The sequence below is a fragment of the Thunnus albacares genome, chromosome 9 (assembly GCF_914725855.1).
Source record: "Thunnus albacares chromosome 9, fThuAlb1.1, whole genome shotgun sequence".
Lineage (NCBI taxonomy): Eukaryota > Metazoa > Chordata > Actinopteri > Scombriformes > Scombridae > Thunnus > Thunnus albacares.
Genome location: NC_058114.1, coordinates 1682786 through 1706780, shown reverse-complemented (window position 1 = coordinate 1706780; position 23995 = coordinate 1682786). Strand labels below are relative to the sequence as shown.

At 41.7% G+C, this 23995-nt stretch overlaps 1 protein-coding gene across 9 annotated transcripts in view; it reads left to right on the top strand.

Moving 5' to 3' along the window:
* LOC122988867 (nuclear factor 1 A-type-like) overlaps positions 1-23995 on the top strand; it is a 77881-nt gene that overhangs the window by 39506 nt on the left and 14380 nt on the right. The window contains exon 1 of one of the 9 annotated variants that reach the window (XM_044361518.1): positions 21793-22560. The exons of the other annotated variants lie outside the window; for them this stretch is intronic. Coding sequence (XP_044217453.1) covers positions 22558-22560 — 3 coding nt within the window. The 5' untranslated portion in view covers positions 21793-22557. Of the gene's footprint in view, positions 1-21792; positions 22561-23995 lie in introns of those variants that run through there. 9 annotated transcript variants of the gene reach the window in all.

The following is a 23995-nucleotide window of genomic DNA, read 5'->3' as shown; positions in this document are numbered from 1 at the left end:
TCGGCTTTGATGTCCTTCTTGTAGCGTCCCTCACGTTGGTCCGTCTTGTTTCGCAGGTCTGGACTGTATGAAAAGACAAACCGTTGCTTTTATCATCCAGGATTTATTAGGGGTTGCAAACTCTCGTGCTTGTGCATCTGACATGAGATTCACCACATTCTCAGGTGAATATGTAACCGAAGCAGTTTGAGGTTATTTATCTAGTTTTCATACTGTCTGTCTGTGGGAAGTTTGCAAAGCAGATATTTAACAAATTACAACTATTATTGCTGGTAGAAGACCATAGACTGTATAAAAATATGGACGTAGTTACCGTGACGTCACTTGTTGGTTTCTGAAGAGCGGTTTTGAAGCTCAAAGTGAGCCGCTCCGGCCGTCGCCATCTTGGCAGTGCGTGACGCTGCCTAACTCCCAGCCAATCAGAAATGGGCAAAGAGGCGGGCCCAACGGCTGAAACAAGCCACCTAGCGGCTGGCGGACCTGTCACTCAAAGCAGCCATGTCCTTCATTATGCAGAACTTTACGGCTTAATAAAATTTAAACGGGTGAGTTATAATAAAATTCCCCCCCCGTACAGTTGTCATGAAAGAGGAAATTAGCTACAGAGACCAAAACCGTTGTTTGTACCAGACTGTAAACATGTTTATTTCTGCTGTAAAGTTGAGTATTTTAACATGGAGGTCTTTGGGGATTGACTCGCTTTTGGAGCCTCAAGTGGTCGTTCAAGGAACTGCAGTTTTTGACACTTCCTGTTGGCTTCATTTTGCAGCCCCGGAGGTTGCCGCTTGGAGAAGACGAGCGCACATGTTTGCTGGAGAACCTTTCAGTAGGCTTCACAACAAAGTTAATAGCTAGCCAGATAGCTTGCTAAGCTCATATAGCATAACACACTTCCCATATGACCTACCTGGTATTCCATCCAGCTCTGTGCTGCTTTTCTTGTAGCATCTCAGTAGGATTCGGTAGGATTGCCCATGTTTTCTCTTGTGTAACATCTTGTTGTAAATTTCATTGTGGAGGACGACAAAAAGTTAAAATATTTTAACTTTTGACAGAAATGCCATCTACCGTTACCGTTACCGTTATTCTCTACCAGCCTCATATCATTCTACCGTCCTGCTCAACAGATTATTGGATAATGAAAATAATCGTTATTTGCAGCCTTATTCTGAAGGTTTTTCCAGAATCCTCAAAGACTCTTCTAAACATCTGAATGGAAAAAATATTCTGTCTATGATAAAAAAAAGAATCTTAACCCTTTTCCCAAGTTGCGTCGCCTGCATGTTCGTGCAAAAACCTCTGGAATGATCTTCCTGAGGAGCTCCGACCAACCAAATCATCTGCTTTGAAATTACTTCTCAAAGCTCAGATGTGCTGCTTTTAAAGTACGACCAGTATGTAGGATATTAGTGGCATCTAGCAGTGAGCTAGTGAGTATTGATCAACTTTTGTTTGGTTTGTCCATTCTGGGCTACTGTAGAAACATGGTGGCTCCCTGGAAGAGGACCTGCTCCCTCTGTAGATATAAAGGCTCATACTAAGCTAACGAAAACACAACGCTTCTTATTTTCAGGTGATTAAACACTAATTAAAACATACTTATGAATATTATATTCCATTTCCTGTTCCTCTAGATGCCACTAAATCTTACAGACTGGTCCTTTAAGGTGGTATGATGTGATGGTAACATGGCTGCGTTGAGGTATAAAGAGGTCAAGAAGTATTTAAGGTGGTCCGTTAAGCTTTAGGAAGTGGTTAAGATGGATTCTTTCACTGTTCTGCTGTTTCTCTTTGTCCTCTAAGACATGAACGCAACATTGGCCCTCTTCTTCCTCGTTTTTCTTGGCATTGAGTGCTTCTTCTCCCCTCCTCTGGAAATCCCCCTCACCTCCACTCACCTCCCTCTCCTGGGGAGTTATCCCGCTCCTCCATCTTCCTCCCGGGGATTCAGCCTCCCCTCCAGCTCCGGCTGACCGGAACGAGGAGGCCTGAAGGGAGCAGAGGGTGCGGAGGAAGAGGAGGAGGAAACCAAGAGGAGGTGCTACCCGAAGAGAAAGAGCAGCCATGTGTTTTTCATTAAGCTCTGCGGAAATAAGTGCTGACCCATTCGCTCGGGAGGGCACATCCATTTACTGCTGCACAGCCGCGAATCACAGGCCAGGAGAGAGAGGGGAGACGCAGGGGGAGACGCAGGGGGGAGAGAGAGGGGAGACGCAGGGGGAGACGCAGGGGGAGGGAGGGGAGAGAGGATGGACTGTTGTGAGACAGTAGAAGGACAGGAGAGAAGAAGAAGACACAGGGAGGTAAACCAGGCAAAGAAGACAAAAACTGAGCTAAAAGTGCAGCTGAGATGTGTTTAAGGTGGTCTGAAGAGATATAGGAGGTAGTTAAGGTGGTCTGAAGAGATGTAGGAGGTAGTTAAGGTGGTCTGAAGAGATATAGGAGGTAGTTAAGGTGGTCTGAAGAGATGTAGGAGGTAGTTAAGGTGGTCTGAAGAGATGTAGGAGGTAGTTAAGATGGTCTGAAGAGATGTAGGAGGTAGTTAAGATGGTATGAAGAGATGTAGGAGGTAGTTAAGATGGTATGAAGAGATATAGGAGGTAGTTAAGGTGGTCTGAAGAGATGTAGGAGGTAGTTAAGGTGGTATGAAGAGATGTAGGAGGTAGTTAAGGTGGTATGAAGAGATGTAGGAGGTAGTTAAGGTGGTCTGAAGAGACGTAGAAGGGTGTTGAAGTCAGTTGATTGGTTGCATTGATTTGAGGATGTGTAGGGGATGTTAAGGTGGTATTAAGGGAGGTACTTAATGATGCTTTGAGGAAGTAGCTGAAAGTTCAGGAGATTATTAAGGTGTTAAGGAGGTGTAGTTTTGTAGGAGGTGGTGAAGGTGTTATTCAGAGGAGCAGGAGGTGGTCTGAGGAGGTGTAGAAGGGAGTTAAGGTGGTGCGACAAGGTGTGGGAGATAATTAGGGGAGATGTTGGTGAAGTGTAGTGTATTAGCCTTAACTCCCTCCCTCCACACACCTTTGTTACATCAGAATTGGGAGGCAGACAAATACTTACAGGTGCACTCTGAGGTGCAATAAACACTTTTATTTCCAACGTTGTAGCTGTTTTCCAGCGTAATCTGACCTTCAGATGTGATAAAGATGTTGTAGGAGGGAGTTAAAGGGTAAAACCGCTCATTTTCCACCTCAGCTGGTGTTTCCAGGTGTAGTATAAAGCCGTAGATGTTGTAGATGATGATGTCACTGACGCTGTGACATGATTAAGGTGGTTTTGCAGCAGTTTATGGTCACGTTTAGAGGTGTCGGAGGGAGTGACGGTGGTCTGAGGGAGTGCAGGAGGTGATTAAGGTGGTCTGATGTGACAGGACCTTTGGGACTGTGGTGGTGTAAGTACTAAAGTGGTTTAGTAGGGTTGTTAAGGTGGTATGAGAAGATGGTTATGGTAGTTTGTGATGCTGCAGGAGGGGGAGGTGGTAGGAAGTAAAGGAGGCTGTCAAGATGGACTGTTGTGGATTTACAAGGTGGCGTTAAGGTGGCCTGAGGAAGATCATTGCAGGAAATGTAAGACGTGATAAAGGTGGTCTTTGCTGCTCAGAGTGGAATTAAGGTGGACTGTGGTGGTGCAGACGGGTTGTTATGGTGATATGAGAACAGATGAAGTGACGACCGATCCAGATTTCATCACCAATGTTTGGACGTGGGCCCGCCCGGTGTTTCCTCAGGCGCATGCATCATCCACAAACCCAGATCCATCTTCCTCTGGTCCACATATGGGAGAGGGGCGGGTGGAGGGGTGGAGGGGTGGAGGGGGGGGGTTGAGTGATAGCGTCCCTGCGTCCCACTTCCTCCTGCAGCATCCTTCATCGTCCTCGCTCCCCGCTGTCGCCCCCGCCGTGTTCATCACTCTACTCCACACTCAGGTCACACACCTCTGTCCCCTGAGCTCACACGCACACACACACACACACACACACACACACACACACACACACGCACGCACACACACGCACACACACACACACACACACACACACACACGCACACACACGCACACACACACACACAAACACACACACACACACACACACACAAACACACACACACACACACACACATACACACACACACACACACACACACACGCACACACACACACTGAATATTTCCAGTGAAAACGAGGTAACTTTGGCTGCTTTTTCATCGAGCTCACAACGTCTGAGAAGATGTTTCTTATCTTGTCAGAAGAAGAAGATAATTGATAACTGATGATAGATTAATCACTATTAAGAATATGATTGAACAAGAATATTAAACGACAATGGATAAAACTATATTCTCACATCCTTTTTGAGGGATAAAAATGAGCAGTTAACCCTCCGTGTAAAGTTCTATATGCTGGAATAAATAAACATTAATTTAGGAATGTTCTTTCTTTCTTTTCTTTATTTATTTGCACAATATCAACATAGAAGATAAAATATAGAAAGTTAGATAAAAAAAATAAATTACATCAGGATAAATAAATGATAGAATGACAGGAGATGTTCAGACAAAGATCCAAAAGGTTTATCGTGTGTCTCCTATAGAAGAGAATCTAATATCACAAAAACATCTAAAATCAACATTCATACACTCATCTGTGCAAAGCAGAATCTATAATATTGTTCAGAATAGAAAGATGCTAAAAAACATCTGGGGATAAATTTATATAATTAACATTAAACCTGATAAACTGCACGTTTGAAGTTCTTGAAAATGCAGCTGATGATTGTTCCTACTGTCATAGTTATAAATGTTGCTAAATATACAGAAATAACATTAAAAACAGAAGGAAATGTTACTGCATATATACAACATACAGTATATGTACAACACTGAGATAGTGAAGGTCAAACTTCTGACTTTACAGCTGATTTCACCTCCAACTCATCAGCTGACAGTTTGCTTGCTTTCACATACAAACTGTATATACACACATACATACATACATACAGTGAAAAAGGAAATGACTTGATTACCACAGTTAGAAACATCACAGTAACACAACTGAATGATTTCTGCAGCTTTTATTACGTCGAAGCTTTTTACAACATTTCTTATTGATCTTAAAAGGAAACATCAAACAACAACAGAAAAAAATTAAAATGCTTTTTTGCTCTTCATGAGACACTTCAAACCCTCAGAGCTGCTTTATTGATCTCCAACTGACACTTCAGCTGCTTTAAGAGCTTTGACTTCTAACTGCAACCTTCATACGAGATCTCACGTTCACATTTATCACACGCGGCCTCCTCCTCAGTTACAACACACCAGGAAGCCTCAGCTGCTGGTTGAGAGTCTTTTTAAACTGGAGACTGACTGGTGAGATGTGTTTAAGGTGGACTGAAGAGTTGGAGGTTGTTAATGTGGTATGAGGATCTGTAGGGAGTTGAGGAAGGTTCCCTCTGGTCATAAACAAGGCAAGAATCTGACAGTTCTCGCTCTTCGTCAGCTTAGATCAACATAAAACTCTCCTGGTTTCAGTAAGAAATGAACTTGTGTCCCTGTGTGACGACCAGACGACCAGTTTAAATGAGTTTCATGTGTGTGAGAACAGTTGCAGAAGTTTGTCTGTTTGACCTTGTCGAGGAAGCGTTGACGTTGGGACTGGGAGCGCTGGTTGACCTCTGTGTGACCTCTCTGGTGGCTCAGATGTCCCAGTGCTGCTGGTGAGAGTATTTAACTGGCTCATACTGGTGTATTACCCTCCAGCAGCCAGCAGAGGGAGACATTACACTGTGAATAGAGACGCTGGGACGCTTCACTCCTCTCAGCTCGTTACCACGTCTCACTAATGATTTTCCTGCTTTAATCCTTTAAATGTTATAATCTCTGCTATTCATTTTTCTACAATGATATGTTTTCTTAGTGTTTGTTTTTAATTGAATCCATATGAGTAAAGGCAATTACTGACATGTATTATTTCATCCATGCTGATTAGAGGGAATGTGACTCTTATTTTGTGTGTAAAACACACTCTGCCAGCTGGTTGTAATTCTGTCTCACTGAGCTCTATAAATATCTCCAATCAGCACCTGACAGGCTGCAGAATCACAGCACATGAAGCCCATGAATTTCTCAGCCATGCATCTGAAGTTCAAACACAATGCTCATATGAATTAGTCATCCGTTCCCACCCCCCCCCCCCCCCCCACTTCAAAACACTACAAGGCCAGTGGCTATGGTAAATGAAGACATTAAAGGGGAGAGCGAGAGCGCATCAAGAGGATTTGGGGGGGAGTTTTCTCTCCAAAAAGGCAGATTTGGCCCGCTCGGGCCCCTGACAGCAGCACATGTTGTGGGAAGATAGCAGGGCGGCTACGGCGGCACAAAGGCGGCCCTGAGCTGAGCCGAGCGGCGTGAGGCTCCCTGGCAATCGGCCGCCGCCCTCCGCCGCCTTGGCGCTGTCGCCCCGCGTTAGTCACACCGCAGGAGACGGGGGCCCGGCCTCCCGACCGCCGCCGAGGGCCACAAAAGACCCACTGCCGCTCGGTGGTAAAGCTCCTGTCTGCAGCTCCCCCCCCCCCCTCCTCCCCCCCCCCCCCACCTCAGGAGACAGAGACAGATATACAGCGTGAGAGGAGACGACAGGACGGCAGCAATTAAAAAGGCATTAGAGTGGAAGAACCTGCGGACGCCGCCGCAGAAGCGGCGGGCCTGAATCCAGCGGACGCCGCCGAGGCTCGACTCAAACACTGTTCATACAACACGGTCTAATAAAACATGTTATCATTTAAAAAAGCAGCAGCTTTTATATAAAACGTTATGAAATTTACTCAACAGAATCTTCAAATAACTAAATTATTTTGAGTTGTTTTCTAGTCGGAGGTCGAAGTTAAAAACAGAAACAAATAAAACTAAACTAATCTGAACTGAGAAATAATTACACATTTAAGCAAAATTAATTTTAAATTAAACAGAAAACAAACCTGATTTTGAATCATTTTTGCAAAGTTTTCTACAAACAAAAATCCACAAATTTTCCATAAATTTCATTCATTCATTTAAGAAAAAACGGTTTTAATTTAAATCCACATGAACATGAAAGCAGAGCAGAAACACAGCTGATCAGGTTTACTCTCATTAATACTAACATGTTCATATTTAAATGAAAGTACAGATTAAACCTTTCATCATTAGATCAAATCTCTCTCAGTAGAATGAATGTGTTCTGTGTTTGACTGTCGGACACCTGTAACCTCTTCAGCGGCCTCCTGGAGGTCCTTGAACCACAGTTTGACAGCAGATAAGTTATAATTGTCTGTTTAAGATTCAAACTGAAGCACGACGAGGCTTTAAAATCTTTTCTTTGCATATTTTTATTTTGTGTTTCTGATCATTTAAAATCAGATTCAATCCTAAAAAAAAAAACATCTGTTTGATTGTTTAATCCTTTTTTTTGTGCGTCGTTCTGATTGGCTGATTGTCGATCCAATAAGGAATCGGCTCTGTGACGTCTAACGAAGCAGCTGATGAGTTTCTGATCAATCGTCTCCCTCGCTGTAATTAATGCAGCGATCCCATTGGTGTGTGTGTGTGTGTGTGTGTGTGTGTGTGTGTGTGTGTGTGTGTGTGTGTGTGTGTGTGTGTGTGTGTCCAGCTGTGTGTGCAGACTCCCTGTTTTTATGTGAACAGCTGGCAGGCCTCCTCTGTTGTTTTCATATTGTGTTTGGGGGGAGAGACTGCACATCTGTTTGTGTGTGTGTGTGTGTGTGTGTGTGTGTGTCTGTGTGTGTGTGTGTGTGTGTGTGTGTGTGTGTGTGTCTGTGTGTGTGTGTGTGTGTGTGTGTTGAAGTATTTCCTGCCTTGTTACCTTCCAGTCTCGTTGTGTTCAGGTGAATTCACTCCATTATAAACACAACGAGCCGATTAAAGCAGCTGTCTGTCAGCGTCGCTCTGCTGAACACAGCCATCCTCACTGTGATCAGATCACATATTAAACCTCTCTGATCAATCAATCACCTGAAATATGATCAATATAAATCATATAAAAACCTCAGCTGTGCGTTACTGCTCTAACAAAGATTTTATCTCAGATTTCTGACAACAAAAGTTACATTTTTGTCATATTTTCACTGTATTTTAACAGCACGACGCCACGTTGTTCAACTCATACGACTGATATTTACATTAAAGTGATCTCATGAGAGAGCGTTGTCATGGTAGCACAAAGCGTGATGTTAACAACAAACCTCAAACTTTGTGTCAAAGCGTCGCAGCATTTTGTGATTTATTCTCTGAAAATAAAGCTGCAAGAAAAAAAAAATAGAAAATCAGAGTTGGAAGTTGAAACAGTGCAGAGTTAAGTTGAGGATTAATAGAAACAGATGTGGAGCTGCACACACACACACACACACACACACACACACACACGACATCCAGCAGCAGCAGCATCCAAACGTCACATGATCACAGCAAACAGCAGGAAACTTGAATTAATTACAAAAACAAAAGGTTGAAAAGTACTTTAGAGAGTCGACGACTGCTGCTGGAAAACACACAGAACTGGATGAAATAAACAAATAATTATAATAACTGAATAAAAACTGCAACTTTCTGTTAGCTGCTCCCGACAGAGTCAACAGAGAAAGTCCAGACTCGACAGCTTCACTCCAGATTATAAGAAGAATAAATTAGTTTTATATTCTCAGAGAAAATCATCCTTAAAATGGCAACAAAAAAAAATATATATAACAATCAGCTACGAAAAAATGAATCAAATACAAAATAAGATCAATCATCAATCAGAAATGATCAAATATATGTTAAAAAATAAAAGATAATCAGTCAATTTATATTATAGAATAATCAGCTTCTTCTTGCTAAATGTGATTTTTTTTTTTCCTGTATTTTAAATCTGTTTGTTGACTTTTTTCCTCCAACTTGGACATTAAAGTTAAGATCTAACTAATATAAATATGATAAAAAAAGAATTAAAATATAAAGAAAAGATCCAAATAACAGCTGCTGTTCATCATCTTCAATTAAGATTTTATCACTGAGCTGAAACCTGAGTTTGTTTCTACATATAATAAAAAAAGACTTTTCTGACACAAAAAGCAAAACGAATCCAGTGAAATATTGTCGCAGCGTCTGAGGGAGACGAGGAGAGACTGTGTTTACTGGCTGTTTACTGGCTGTTTACTGGCTGTTTACTGGCTGTTTACTGGCTGTTTACTGGTTTGCAGACTGGTTGCCTGGCAGAGAGGAGACAGAAGGAGATATGGAGGGGTGGAGGGTGGAAGATGGAGGAGGCTTTTTTTTTTTAGGGTGGGGGTGAGGGTGGGTGAGGGTGGGTGAGGGTGGGGGGGGGGACCCAGCATATGCCCGGCCCTGCTGACAGCTTGCCTACGTTCCCCATCATCTCGCCTGCAGGCTTCCTTCTTCCTCTCAAAGACGGCGGAATATATTTTTTTTGGGCGCCCCGTCAGGTTGGGTCCTGGTGAAACCTGGTGTGCGTGGGCAATCTGCTGCGGAGGGAGGAAGAGCGAAGGCATTAATACATACGTGTGTGTGTGTGTGTGTGTGTGTGTGTGTGTGTGTGTGTGTGCTGGGTTTAGATATGTAAGACGGAGAGAAGAAGGAGACGAAGAAGAAGAAGAATCTGAGGAACTCGTCTCTTGTCGGGGTTGACCTCCGACCCCTCGCTGCTTTCCCTTCAGCGCTTAGCAGATATTTTCGTTAGCTTGTATAATGTGAAACTTTCTCCTCGGCTGGATCCATAAACTGAACACAGAGTTTGATACCACACACACACACACACACACACACACACACACACACACACACACACACTCTGAGGGAGGCTGGAGGTGAGAGGAGACGGGAGGAGGATTTTTTTTTTTGTTTGTTTTTTTTGTTTTTTTTTGGTTTCTCTGATGAACCGCTGACTCGACTCGTCCTCCGTCCCTCGCAGCGGTTGGTTTCTTTTACCTTGAACCCTCCTCTCGGTCAGGACGTCAGGAGATGCGAGGCTGCGTTCGCCGTCTGCACCTTCTTCACACAACGCTTTTTTAATAAAAAACCTGCTGTGTTCCATCGTTTCACTTCCAGGTGAGAACGAAGATGTTCGACAAATTATCAGCGGAGAACACGTGAAATCCAACCAACTGTAACTCCAGTAGATCACAGGGACCGTTGTTGATTTATTTATATCATTCTGTAGTTTCCCAGCAGTGTTTCATATGTATTCAAATCTTGGTTGAAGTACGTGTGTTTTAGCGTCAGAATCCTTCCTGCTGTAGGTTTCTACATGATGACGTCGCTGCGTATAAACTGATATAAACACAGAGACTCATCTGTCTCTCAGCCGTCAACACGCCAACACACGTCACTGCTTGTTGCTGAGTTTCCATCCGAACAACCCGCAAAAATAACGCAGATGTTGTCGTCCTTTAAGGAGAAGCAAGTCCTCACAAATCTTTTATTTTCTTAAACCAAAGTAAGAATAAAATGTTTTACCAGTTTTCCAAATAATTGGTTAAAGACAATGTAGTGAATGTTTGTTTCCTTCCACTGCTGCTGCTGTTGTGTGAATGTTAGCAGATAAACAGCAGGTGGCGCTAATTCTCAGGTCGATGCCGTTAAACTGTTGCAGAAGAAGAGAAAACAACAAGATGACGTCATTAAAAGAGCGACAGTCAAAGATCAAACGATGGAAAACATGACGGAAATATGACGTTTCTGTTAGTTTCATGTATCGATGTGAGGAAGGTTACAGTCTCCTCATCATCATCGCTCCACACAGATCTGATGTTTTCAGCTCTTAAGTCACATGATTCATGATGTCATCATTTATTCACTCAGAGCTGCTGTTACACTTCAGACTGGAAACACTGCTCAGCTTTTTTTATGCAAAAATTGAAAATGCTAAAACAAAAAAAGCAGTGAATGGAAATACATGATGATGAAGACGGCAGGTCATCCTCTCAGCAAAGTAAAACACAGGAAAGGTGAGTTTAATTAGACTAAATATGAATCAGGGACGGTTCATTTAGAAACTGTACAAAAAGGAAATCTTCATTCAAGGTCCACTTACTAGCTTTTCCTGCAGGTTTTCACTTGTTATGTGATGAACTTTTGTACTTTACATGATGCAGCTGAACACAAGATTCACTGCAAAGCTTCTGAAAATGCTGCTGAGTGAAGATTCTTTAACAAAAAGAGTCATTTAGAAGAGTAGAAGTCAGTAAACATCCAGTAAGTCACTGTTCTTCTCTCAGTGTCGACACGTCACCGTCCATCACAACACATCGCAGCCTGACCTTTAAAGTCTTTGCACACTAAGTCCGTTTTTTTTCGTCCGAAATTGTCGCACGTTAAAAAATAAATATGACGTCACGTTGTATCGATCACGTTTACACGTTTGCATCCGTCAAAAGCCTTTACAGAGTTGTTTGACCACTCAGAGCCACCGTACATGCAAACAACACAGCCTGGAAACACTATCAGCTGATCACAGGACGACTATTGATCATCATCTGGTCTGTATGTTGCAGCGTTTTGAGGCTGAGCCCTGAATATCTGTGTGTGTGTGTGTGTGTGTGTGTGTGTGTGTGTGTGTTCAGGATCAATCGGATCGTGGATATCGGTGATCTTCTTCTTTACTGTGGTGGTTCTTTCTTTTTCTTTCAAGAATGTAGACGTCCACAAAGTCATATATAATCAATATAATAATAAAACACATGGGACTCAGTGTGCGAGGTTTCAAAGAGCTTTAATATATCAATATATCAACAAATCACTGATCAAACTCCTGTATTTGTTTCAGTCTGCTGGTTGTATTTTAGAGAGAACGAGAGCAGCTGAGTTTGCGTCGTCAGACTGCAGGAAAGCGTCGTGGTGTTTGTGCTCTTTGTTTGATTTGTATGAGCTTATTGACTGTAATGATCGCTGAAAGCAACAGAAACACAGTTTGTGTTTCAGCATCGTGATGCTGGCAGGCGGCTCGCTGCTCCTGCATGTGTGTGTGTGTGTGTGTGTGTGTGTGTGTGTGTGTGTGTGTGTGTGTGTGAGACGCTTTGTGTGTAAACTTGAAATAGTCGGGGTGGTGCTGTTCTAAATAATATTGTGAGATGGCATATGTGTCTAACACGTGCTGCACACACACACACACACACACTAAGACACACACACACACACACACACACACATACTGGCTCATCAATGAAAGTCGGTCAGAGGGTGGGGGGGGTTCCGGCCTCTCCCCATGCTCTGCCAGGCCATCTGTTCCTCCTGCCTCCCTCTCACTACACAACTGCCTTCCTGTTTCATCCTCTTCTTCTGTTGTATCCACACACACCCACACACACACACACACACACACACACACACACACACACACACACACAGGCCCCAGCCCCCGTCAGCAGCCTGTAACGAGTTTTGAAGAAGAAGAAGAAGAAGAAGAAGAGTTTTGTGTCATCTGACTTGACTGAGACGAGTTTATGATGCAAGCGATGGATATTTTGGCGTTCGTCTCTCTCTCTCTCTCTCTCTCTCTCTCTCTCTCTCTCTGTCTGTGTGTTTTTTCAGACGCCAAGCAGAAAAAACGCGTCCAAATCGCCAAGGTCATCACCAACACTACTGCAGCTCCGGGTTTTTTTTTTTTAAGCTGCGAAAATTAAACCAAAAAAAAAAAAAAAGTGACAGCTGAGAGCCGAGCAGAGAAGAGGAAACAGTCAGTAGATCTGCTGCTGCTTCACTAAACTCCACTAAATGTTCACGTTTTCATCCTTTGAGACAGAAATAGTTTTGGTTTGACGTGTGGAAAAAAAATATTTTGGAGGAGGATGTAAAACGGTAATTAGATTCCAGGATCCGAGCGTGTAGACGTTAGCTAACTGTCGTTCTGCTAATTATTCCGGCTGGACGTCGATGCAAATCTGAAACGCTGACGCTGATATTTGAGTTTCTGCAGCAGCGACAGACTGATATTAAGAAAATAAATCACTTTTTAGCCGGAAACAGCTAGATGAGGTCAGTCTGAAACACCTCAACATGTTTCTGGATGATCATCATGATATTGATCCTTATTTTAGCCTCCAGCAGGTCATAACGAGTCAAATATCATACATACCATACATGAAAACCTGTTGGTCAAGTTAGATTGATTGAACGACCATCCAGCCAATCACAGCCATCTGACCGACCCACCAGGGTGACGTTCCACCTCCTGGTTGTGATAACAGATCAGATCAGTATGAAACAGCTGTTTAATGCTCTTTATTATTTCTGACACTGGTGGTGAGTGATAGTTACGGTCCAGTTGGACAACGTAGCTCAGCTTTCATCTTGTTGTGTACCATGAATGAAATAAGAAAAAAGAGAATTAAAGTCTTCATATGTTTGTGAAAAGACACTAGAACATCTAAAGCTTAACAGTTAACACGTTAGCTTAACAGGGTTTCCCCACACTGTTAAGCTAACGTGTTAACTGTTAAGCTAACGTGTGTCCCACACTGTTAAGCTAACATGTTAACTGTTAAGCTAACGTGTTTCCCACACTGTTAAGCTAACGCGTTGTTGCTAAGTTCGGGGCTAACCTGTCTGTCCTGTACATTTACTGCCAGACTGACAACTTACTGCTAAACTTTTCCTCTGCTCCGCTCGCGGTCACGTCACATTTCTGCCGCTCGCTCTCTGCACTCGTGCAACCATAAACACACACACACACATTTACACACACATGCACTGCCTTATACCTTAACGGAGCTACGCTACTCTTGCACCTTTCACGTGGATGTCCTTTGAAGAACGAAGAGAGGGAAGACGTTGGGTGTTATCGTGCTCATTAGTAGCCCGTTGATATTAATGATACAGGGGAAACACTGCATCATGGTGTGTGAGTGCTGGTGAATATAGAAAGAAGAAGATGTAGAAATGCATGGCAGGAGTTTTGATTTGGCATGTTGTGGAGACTGGAACGAGGGCTGAAGGCCAGAGGATCAATCTACTGATCAATCTACTGATCAATCTACTGATCAATCTACTGATCAATCTACTGATCCTCTGACTTTTCCTTTAGTGCCACCATGAGGTCATGATTTCACTGTGTTCAATACTTTAGACTCTCTCTCTCTCTCCTCTCCGGTGCTGCTTTTGTTCCCTTAAATCTGTTTTTTTGGGGGGAAAACAAACATATTGTAAAAGCTGTTTCACACCAGGTCCAAACTCACATTTCAATGCAAAAAAAAATAAAATGAAAAATTTCTGAATAAATATCAAACGTGAACGTCGCACGCCAGCTCTCAGCCGGCGAGCATTGATCCGAGCTCCAGCAGCGATGATCATATTTAGCTTTTCATCATTTCTCAGCAAGAGAAAAAGAAACGTTTTGGGTTTAAATCTTTATATCTGAGTTTCCTTCCACCATGAAAAACATTTGCACTTTATTCTGAAACATTTCTTTTATTATAAGCAGATACCAAAAGATCTTAAAGAGACGATATTGTGACCTACGTCGGATAGAAAAGGTGAAAATGAGGGATTTATACGGTTTGATAAAGTTTGATTTCATGCTTGGGATGAGACGTGGTGAAGAATCATCCATCAGCCTCCACCTGCGCTGATGACTCAGATCACTAAATAAGATGAAGATGAGGTCGAGCTCACGCTGCTGCTTCGCCCTCGATCTCATCCAACGTCATTAAACAGACTTTACTGGTCCAAATGTGACAAAGAAGGAAAGAATTCTTACTTCCTGCTTGGTTTTTCCTCTGATTTCTCGCCACCACTAACTTGTTTTTTGTAGTATTTCTTCTACTTTTTCAGTGTTATAAATATTCATTTTATCGATATTGTGTCTCTGGTTTCCTTCTTTGTTTCTTTTTCCTCTTTCTCTGTTTGTCCTTTCATCTTTTTCTTTTCTTATTCTCTTGTTTTATGACCTTCTAATCCACCTACATCGCTCTACTTTCCCATTTTCTTTTTTCGTCTCAGTCCTCCTGCTTATCAGACCTTCTGCTGCAGTTTTTCTTCTTCTTCTTCTTCTCTGTTAAATGTCGGCTCATCTTTCCTCTCTTTTTCCTGGTTTTCCTCCATCACATCTTCCTCTTTCTCTCCTTTTCTCGTCTTCTCTCGTCTCTTTTCTTTTCCTGGTTTTCTGACCTTATTTTCCTCCTTCTGGTTTCCTGTCTCTCCTTCCATATCTCTCTCTCTCTCTCTCTCTTTCTCTCTTTCTGTCCTCCTCCTCCTCCTCTTGTTTTTCCCCCTCTTCTCTTTCTGGTTGTGCGAGCTTGGCGGAGGCTTGGTTTCAGGCCCGGTGCTGTTGGCTGATCTCCAGCCTGGCAGCAGCTCAGTGGGAGCAGGTGGAGCCCCCATCCCCCATCACACACACACACACACTAACACACACACACACACACACACACACACACACACTAACACACACACACACACACACTAACACACACACACACACTTTGTGGTCCCACAGTATTTTTTAGCCCAAAACCGCCGCCGACATCAGCCCGTCTCCATGGTGACGTCCGTGTTCGGTTTTCTAATTTCTGCTCACGTCTGATTGGCCGGGCGTTTTTTTTGTGAAGTGATTTAGGATGTAACTCGTATCTCCTGTAATGACCCAACGTAATAAATGACACTTCAGCTCATATAGAGTCACATATACACACACCATCTTATTATCTGATGTGTTAACGATGACAGAAATTATATTTGTTGACTCACATAAATGTCACTTTAAAGGGCAGATGAGGCCAGTTTACCTGCACATTTCAACAACAAGGCCATTCAAAGTGCTTTACATAAAACATTAAAAGCATTAAGACAAAATGCAAAAGAAACACATTTAAAAGGACATTTAAATAAATGTAAAATTGTTATTAAAGAGGTAAGACAATGGAAAATAAAAAGCTAAAATAGAATGAGACAGGCATAAAATACAAGAATAAAATGTAAAAAAATGTATCAAAAGCCTCAAATTTGGTTTAATAAAAGGCAATCAGCTGTGATTTAAAAGCAGACCTGCAGTTTTCTGGGAATTTGTTCAGACCTGATCCCAGACCACCTGAGAGGTCTGGACGGTTCATAATGTTGTAGCAGATCAGAAATGTATTCAGTGCTTTATAAACCAACAGACAGGAAGTCAGTGTAAAGACCTGAGAACTGGACTGATATGGACTCGAGCAGCAGCGTCTGGATCAGCTGCAACTGTCTGATAGATTTTTTTAGGGGGACCTGTGAAGACACATAACTGTGGTATCATATTTTTTGTCGTTTTCCATAATCTGAACCAGTGGGAACATGTAGATGTTGAACAGAAGAGGCCCCAGAACGGAGCCTTGGGGAACTCCGCAAGTTATTTTTGTCCACTCAGATGTGTAATTAATTACCTATAGACACAAAGTAGTCCCTGTCCTTTAAGTAGGATTCAAACCAGTTCAGCACTGTGCCAGAAAGTCCCAACCGGTTTCTGGTATGTTGTGGTCAACTGTGTTGAATGCAGCACTGAGATCCAGTAACGCTAAGACTGAAATTCTGCCACTGTCAGACACAAGAGCAGTCTCAGTGCTGCGGTTTGGTTGAAATCAGTTTCACCAACCAATTTAGCCCCATAAATTGGCCGTCCTGGCTAATATGGGACAGTTGGCAACTCTTTGTGTGAGGATGAAAGGTCGTCCAGGTGATCAGGCGGAGATCCAGGGTCCTACAACAGTGGAGCAAATCTGTTCTCCAGCTGCACATTTGGATGTTGGGCAGGTTTGTTGTTAGTTCTCCTTTTCTCAGCTGTGTCCTAAGAACAGGGGTTGAAGAGGATGATAGTGCAGATCTCAGGCCGCTGGGCTCAAATGATTTACTCTCAGGCTTTGCTCCAAGAGAGATACAGGGAGGACTTTCATCCGGTACACAGCCCTCCTGTTTCTTGGTAGTCTTTGTGGTGCTAATTAGCTGTGTGTTAGCATGATCTTGTCTACCGTTTTGAATCCAATCACTTCCACTGTCACTTCTAACTGGTGAGTTTTGGTTTCCAGCACTGCAATCTTCTGTAGAAGTTTGTGGAAGTCGCCTGTGGAGAAGGGAGGCATCTTGCTGCTAATTAGCTTTAGCTAAGTACCACTTTTCCAGTCACTGCAGTACAGGCTGCTGCTGGTAGGCTAGTGAGGGGGTCATAAAAATGTTGAAATATAGCAATAGTCTACTACAGGGTTAGGGTTGAATAGTTCAAAAATCTTTTAAAATATCTAAATGGATCCAATAGAAAATGTTGACAGTGAGATCTGTGAGTTATCCGGATTAACAGTGAGGTCACATTAACATCCGTTAACTGAAGATGTTTGGACTGATGAACTCACCTTTGACCTGTGAACTCTCACCAATAGAAAGACATTTATTCTGGCGGGGTTTCCAGCAGCGTCACACTAACAGACTGTTAAGAATCTTCCACAGATTCATTATTTCACTCCTGTAACATCATCAGACAAACCAGAGATGTTGTCTCATCAAACCCCGGCGCCTACATTACCCACAATGCAACTCAAACCTTTAACTGACAGTCAGAGTGACCTGTCAGTCTGAAACAGAACCAGTGATGTGGTTATATGGTTTGGTAACCGAGACGCTCCTAAAACAACATCATTTAAAGTGAAATTTAGCGGATGATGTGTAAGATTCGCCCGTTGTCATGGTAACGGCGGACATGCTGAGGGTTGTGACTCTGTGCTTCAAACTGTTGATGAGACTGAAGGAGAGTTTGAGCTGCTGTGTGAAGAGAAAACACCTGCAGGAGAGGACCAGGTGTGTGTGTGTGTGTGTGTGTGTGTGTGTGTGTGTGTCTGTGTGTGTGTGTGTGTGTGTGTGTGTGTGTGTCTGTGTGTGTGTGTGTGTGTGTGTGTGTGTGAAGGACCTCGCAGCGAGCCGATGGTGTAATTATTACTGAGGCAAACACACACACACACATTTGTACTTCTGTGAGGACCCTTAATGACATCATTCATTCACTGAACCTCCAACATTAACCCTCAAACAGGAAATGACCTCATGTTTCAAAATGTCCTGATTTTCTAAAGAAAGTTCCAAAATGTTTTCACTCTAAAGTCCTCAGAAAGACAGAAAGAGCACAAACACACACATGACAGTGGTTTTACTGGGAGCTCCCAGTGTGTGATCCTGCAGCCTGCTGGGAGTTTGTCTCAGCCGGTCACTGCTGATGAATGAATGAATGAATGAATGAATGAATGAATGAATGATTAAAAGCTTAATTTGAGATATTTCAGTAATAATTATCTCATCGTCTTATTATTTGAACTTGTTTCCTTACATATTGTCATGTTGTTATTTATCAGCTCACATCTGATTTATTTAGATTATTTTGTCCTCAGTTGCGTCTAAATGATATTAATCTAGTTATGTTTTTAAATTAATATAAATAAACCATTTAAATTAATATAATGATTTGGGATAAATGTGCATCTGTGAGCCTTTTTATACAGATTTTTTCAGAATTGAAAAATGTAAGAAAAAATAATGATGATAAAAAATCTTTATTTATTCTACATGTCAGAGTTAACAGGAATATTAAACGTCCCAGTGAGTAGTATGATATGAAACATATAAAAAAAGATGGAAAAACATTTTATAAAGCTTTTTAGTTCATTATTTACTTGTAAAAACATGAATATTTTTTATGTTAAAGTGTTTTATAGTGAGTCTGCTGCGTGTGTTCAGTGTTCGGTGTAGTTACAGCTGATCGGCTCTAGATGGAGCCTCAGGTTCAGTTCTGCTTCATCAGGACACTTCAGACAAATCTGATGAGTTCAAAACATCAAACTAGACAGACAACACATTTAAAATGACTTTAAAGAACATGTGATGATGAGTAAACTGGTTCTATGTCATTATTCATCATCATATATCTGATGATCTAAAACATAAATCACTTTACAGGTTTTTGGAGCATCCTGATTATATGTTTGCACATGTAAACATCATATCAATCAATCAGATTTTATTTGTAGCACCATCCACACACAAAACCATAAATGACTGTTATAAATAAAGAATCAATAACAAAAACATCACATGAAGAAACACCAGAGGAAGGATGAAAATGTAAAAATTCAGAATAGTAAAATAAAACAATAATACAAAATTGAAATGTAAAAAAAGATAATAAAATACTAAAAACGAGGAGACGTATTAAAGTGAGTAAAATGAGAAATGAAATGTAAGAAAGGAACCTGAATGATCTCAGTTTTAAACCAGCAGTCAGGTGTCTGTAATCATTCCTCCTGTTCATACTGGATATTAAAAGATCCTTCAAATGTGCTTTCAATGGAAGTGATGGAGGATAAAATCCACAGTGTGTCCACACAGTCATTTAAAAGTCTGTGTGAAGCTTCTATTCAGCTTCATCAGTCTGAGTTAGTCATATCAAGTGGATATCTGACACATTTACAGTCTTTTTAGCATCAAATTCCCTCTTTGTGTTTCCTCGGACAGTGTTTCCCTGTTGAGCTGCAGGTGGAAGTATAGTAACAAAAAGAGGAACTTTGGCACTAAAAAGACTGTAACGTTGAAAGATATCTACTTGATTTGACTCATTTGGACGCTGAAGCTTCATATTAGCTTCAGATAAACTTTTAAATATATTTTGCACAAAAGGAGGACTGTGGATTTTGTCCTCCATCACTTCCATTGTAAGGTCATTATGAAGGGATCTTCTAATGGTCAGTATGAACAGGAGGAATGATTACAGCAAGAAACACATGTTTCAATGTTCATTTGGGCTCCTGACTGTTGGTTTAAGACTCACTAGAAAAGCTGTGAACTCGTCCTTTAAGAGTCTGATCTGTGCTACCTGAGATGAGTCAACTGTGGCGGGTAAAACACTGATTCATCTGTCATGTGATCAAAGCTGAAAATAAAAAGTTAAAGTGTGAAGACTCACCTGAATCTACTGCAGCAGAGACACATTTAACTGAAACAGACAAACATACAGACAATAACTCTGCTGTTAGAAACATTCTGCATTTAAATATCACTAAATATGATCAAAACCAGGATGAGACTCAGCAGCAGGATTAGAGCTGCAACCATATGTTAAGCATGGTATTTTAATAATCCAATAATCATATTTTTTTAATAAAATGCTGATTTCTCTTGTTCCAGCTTCTAAAATACAAATTCATCCTGGTTTCTTTCGTCTTCTATGACAGTGAAGTAAACATTTAAGGACGTCACGTTGGACTTTTGGACATTTATCAGTTATACATCATCATATAATCACAGCAGCACATAGAACAGAAGAAGAAGAAGAAGAATGTAGTAAAGTGTGAACCTGCAGTGTCTGATCTGCAGCTTATATGATGGACGTCTGGACAGCAGAGTGATCGTCTCTCTGTGGAAGTCTGAGCCAGTAATCCATGATTACACATTAAGATTATTGATCATATCGAAAAAACCCAATTTAATTGCTGTAATCTAATTACCTTCTCTTTGTCTTGACCTTCATCGCTGAGACGTTGTTTAGCCAACTAATAACCGGAGCCTGGGATGTATTTGAGCGAAGTAAATCTGCAGATTGTCTTGTTAAATCACGCCGGCTGTCCTTCTATTAACATAAAAGCTTCTGTTCATTAACCTCAGACGACTCACTGCTCGCAGCTCCGCAGCCCGACTGAAAACCTGCAGAAGAAGAGATCAGCGGAGGTCAACGCAAGTCTGCCAGATTTATATAGAAAGAGCTTTTAACAAACAGGTGCTTCACAAGACAAACTTTGGATTTAAGGCGATTCTGTCTCACAAATTAGAAATCTGGGAGAATAATTGAGGAAATCATGTAGAGACGCAGCTGCAGGCCTATAAAATCTGCAAAACCAGCAGCATACACGTCTCATTTTAATATTTTTAAATACATTTTTGACCCTGAAGGAACCAAACTCTAAGACCTGATGTGCAGCGTTTTAAGACATTTTATGCACCACAATCTTATTAAAGTGAAGGTCAAATGATTTATTGTTGCACTTCCATAAAACTCGTGGACTCGTAGAGACAGATTAGTCCAAATCTGTGCAGCAGAGGTCGAGACTTTTTATAGTGTCTAGTTTGGGTCAAACACCAAAAAAACACTGGATCCTACATTTCCCATGATGCACCTGGATAATGTGTTTAATTAGAGCCTCCCAGCCTGGTGAACAACTTCACACCTCCAGTTTGTCTTTACAGCTGAAGGTTCGGTCTTGTTTTATTTCCATCGAAGTTCAAACAACTGACGAGTTTACGTTTCCTGTTTCGTGGCGAGTCGTCGAAACTTCACCTTTAACTTCGTCCAATAGAAACAGGGCTGCGTCGTTATTCCAGCTGCTTCATCATCATGTTTAGTGCAACATTAATCTCGACATCACGGCTGTTTTCACTGCTGTACGTGGAACAGTTTTGTTGAGCTGAAGGCTGAAACTGCCTTTAATGCCAAAATAACCTTGATGACATCACTATGACATCATCAGAGGGTCGTTTTCCCCTCCAGAGCTGCAGGAGACCTCATACAGTTATAATTTATACATTAAACTGATCTCGTCTGTTTATCACAGTCTTCTTGTCTGACTGTATGTTACATGAGAAACACATCATACGTGTGAAATGTTCACACGTATGATGATGTCACGCGTGACAGTGATGACAACATGTGACGTTTTTAATGTGAAATGAAACGGATGAAATTTAAAAGAATCCCTTTAAAAAAAGACACAAATGAGCACGTGTCACATGATATTCATGTAATTCATATGTTCACGTGTGAAATATTTAATTTCATGTATGACCACGTGGAAACATGTTAAACTTTATGAAATATTTTAAAATAATTGTTTTTAATGCGGAGTCTTTGCTGAGTGAGTCAGATCAGAGGTTTGAACACCTGACAGGTGAGCAGCTGCGGATCCTCAGCAGGTATCACACTGCAGCTGCCTGACGAACCTCCGCCGGTGCGTCCCGGTCCCGGTCAGCCCGCTGCAGCCTCCCCGCAAACATCTGCACCTCCTTTCTCCTCCTCCTCTCTCCTCCTTTCTCCTCCTCTCTCCCTCACACGCACGGCCGTCACCGCGCGCAGCACCGACCGGGGAATGAAGCCGTGTGAAGCGGCTATAAATCAGTCGGTGCACCGGCCGGTCCGGCGGCTGCAGCGCTGCAGGGCTGAAGCTGCTCCCCGCTGCACGGAGCTGCCGTGCTGTACCGGGTCACACCGAGCTGAACCGGGTTATGTGGATCCAGCGGGACAGGAAGAAGAGGAAGGAGGAGAGGGAGGAAGAGGGGACAGCGGCTAGAGATAAACAAACAAATAAACAAACAAACAGGCAAGAGATTGACTGGTGGAACTTCTGTAAAGTCCCGAACCGAGCCGAGCCGAGCCGAGCCGAACCGAGCCGAACCGACAAGTACAGAAACAGGAGCAGTAAAGTGTCTGGACCGCTGGATTATTATTCCAGCAGAATAACTCAGACTGACTCTGGACCCTGAAGCATCCTGGGTAGTTTCTCACCTGCTCTTAACTTCTCAGATGGTACGTCATCACTCCGTCATCAATAACTCTATCAACTCACCTTTACCTTTATTTATCTATAATCAATAATCTATAATCTATAACTCCTCAGATGATCTCTGTAGAAACGTGTTTTATTTGTATTAATCTTATTTTGTGTCAGTTAATGCAGTGAACGAGCGCGTTCTCGTTTGCGCGCACACGTCAGGGTTTTTTTTTTTAACCTTAATTTTCCGTCCAATCAGACGCGCCTCTGACGTTCAAATTCCTCCGTTTCGTCCAATTACAGCGCAATCAGAGATCGTGGCTCTGACGTGGCAGCTCCTGATTGGCTGTTGGTAGATGGAGGCTCAGCAGAGGATCAAATGATGCTAAAATCAGCCTGAATGATCAATAAGTTTAATGTGACTTTATTATCACTATAATATAAATAGTTTATTGTCTATTATTATATTTGATCTCCTGTTATTTTCCTCTAATATTCCTGTAAAAACATCATTATAACTCTGTGGTTTCTTATCAGTTTATAGAAACTTAATCTCACTTTTATCTTATTAAAGCTTCAAATAAGGATTTAAAAACATCCCTGTTGTGCTCAGTAGTGAGTTTATCACACTTTTATCTTATTGTCACAATCATTTTCAGACATTTTATAGTGTTTAATCACATTTTATACTGATATAACTCTCCCAGATGATCTACATACGTATTTACAGATGAGTTCTGTCTGTTTATTGTGACTTTATCACTAGATGAGATTTTATCTTAGTGCACTATCTGTTCAGGTGTGTTTAAAGTCTCCATTATTGGTTTATTTGAATGGATTTCATATCCCAGTAAAGATTTAACGTGTGTATGTGGAGCTCAGTAGAGGTTTAATTGTCCATAATGATCATTTAATCTGCTGTAATATTCCTGCGATGTTTCTCTGAGGACTTCAGAGAGTCTGTGGTGAGTTAATAACGATGGTGGTATTTTATGTCCTATATGTGTATAATATCTTCAGTCTGTGTGTGATCCTCCCTGCTGATTATATTCCTGTTTGTAACGGCCACTTTATGGTAGTTTTACACTGTCTGTGCTTCTTACTGCTGATTTATTATTATCATTTTCCTGTTTGTATCATTTTTTAATGATCCTATAGAGACATGCAAAGTAGCTTTATAGAAGCTTTATTGTATTTTGTTTCCTCTACAGACTAATATTCCTCTTATATCCCCGTAAAGCTTTTTATTGAGTGTCTCTACTTCTCAGATGTGACTTTATGGTTCTGTAGTGTCTTCAAATGTCTCAACTTCCTGTAGACACATCTGACCAATCAGAGACTGTACATCTCTACATCTACATTATTATACATGATATTCTTATTTCATATAAAGAATACAGTTTCTACAGTTAGTTTAGGTGTAAACCGAGCAGCTGTGTGTGTGTGTGTGTGTGTGTGTGTGTGTGTGTG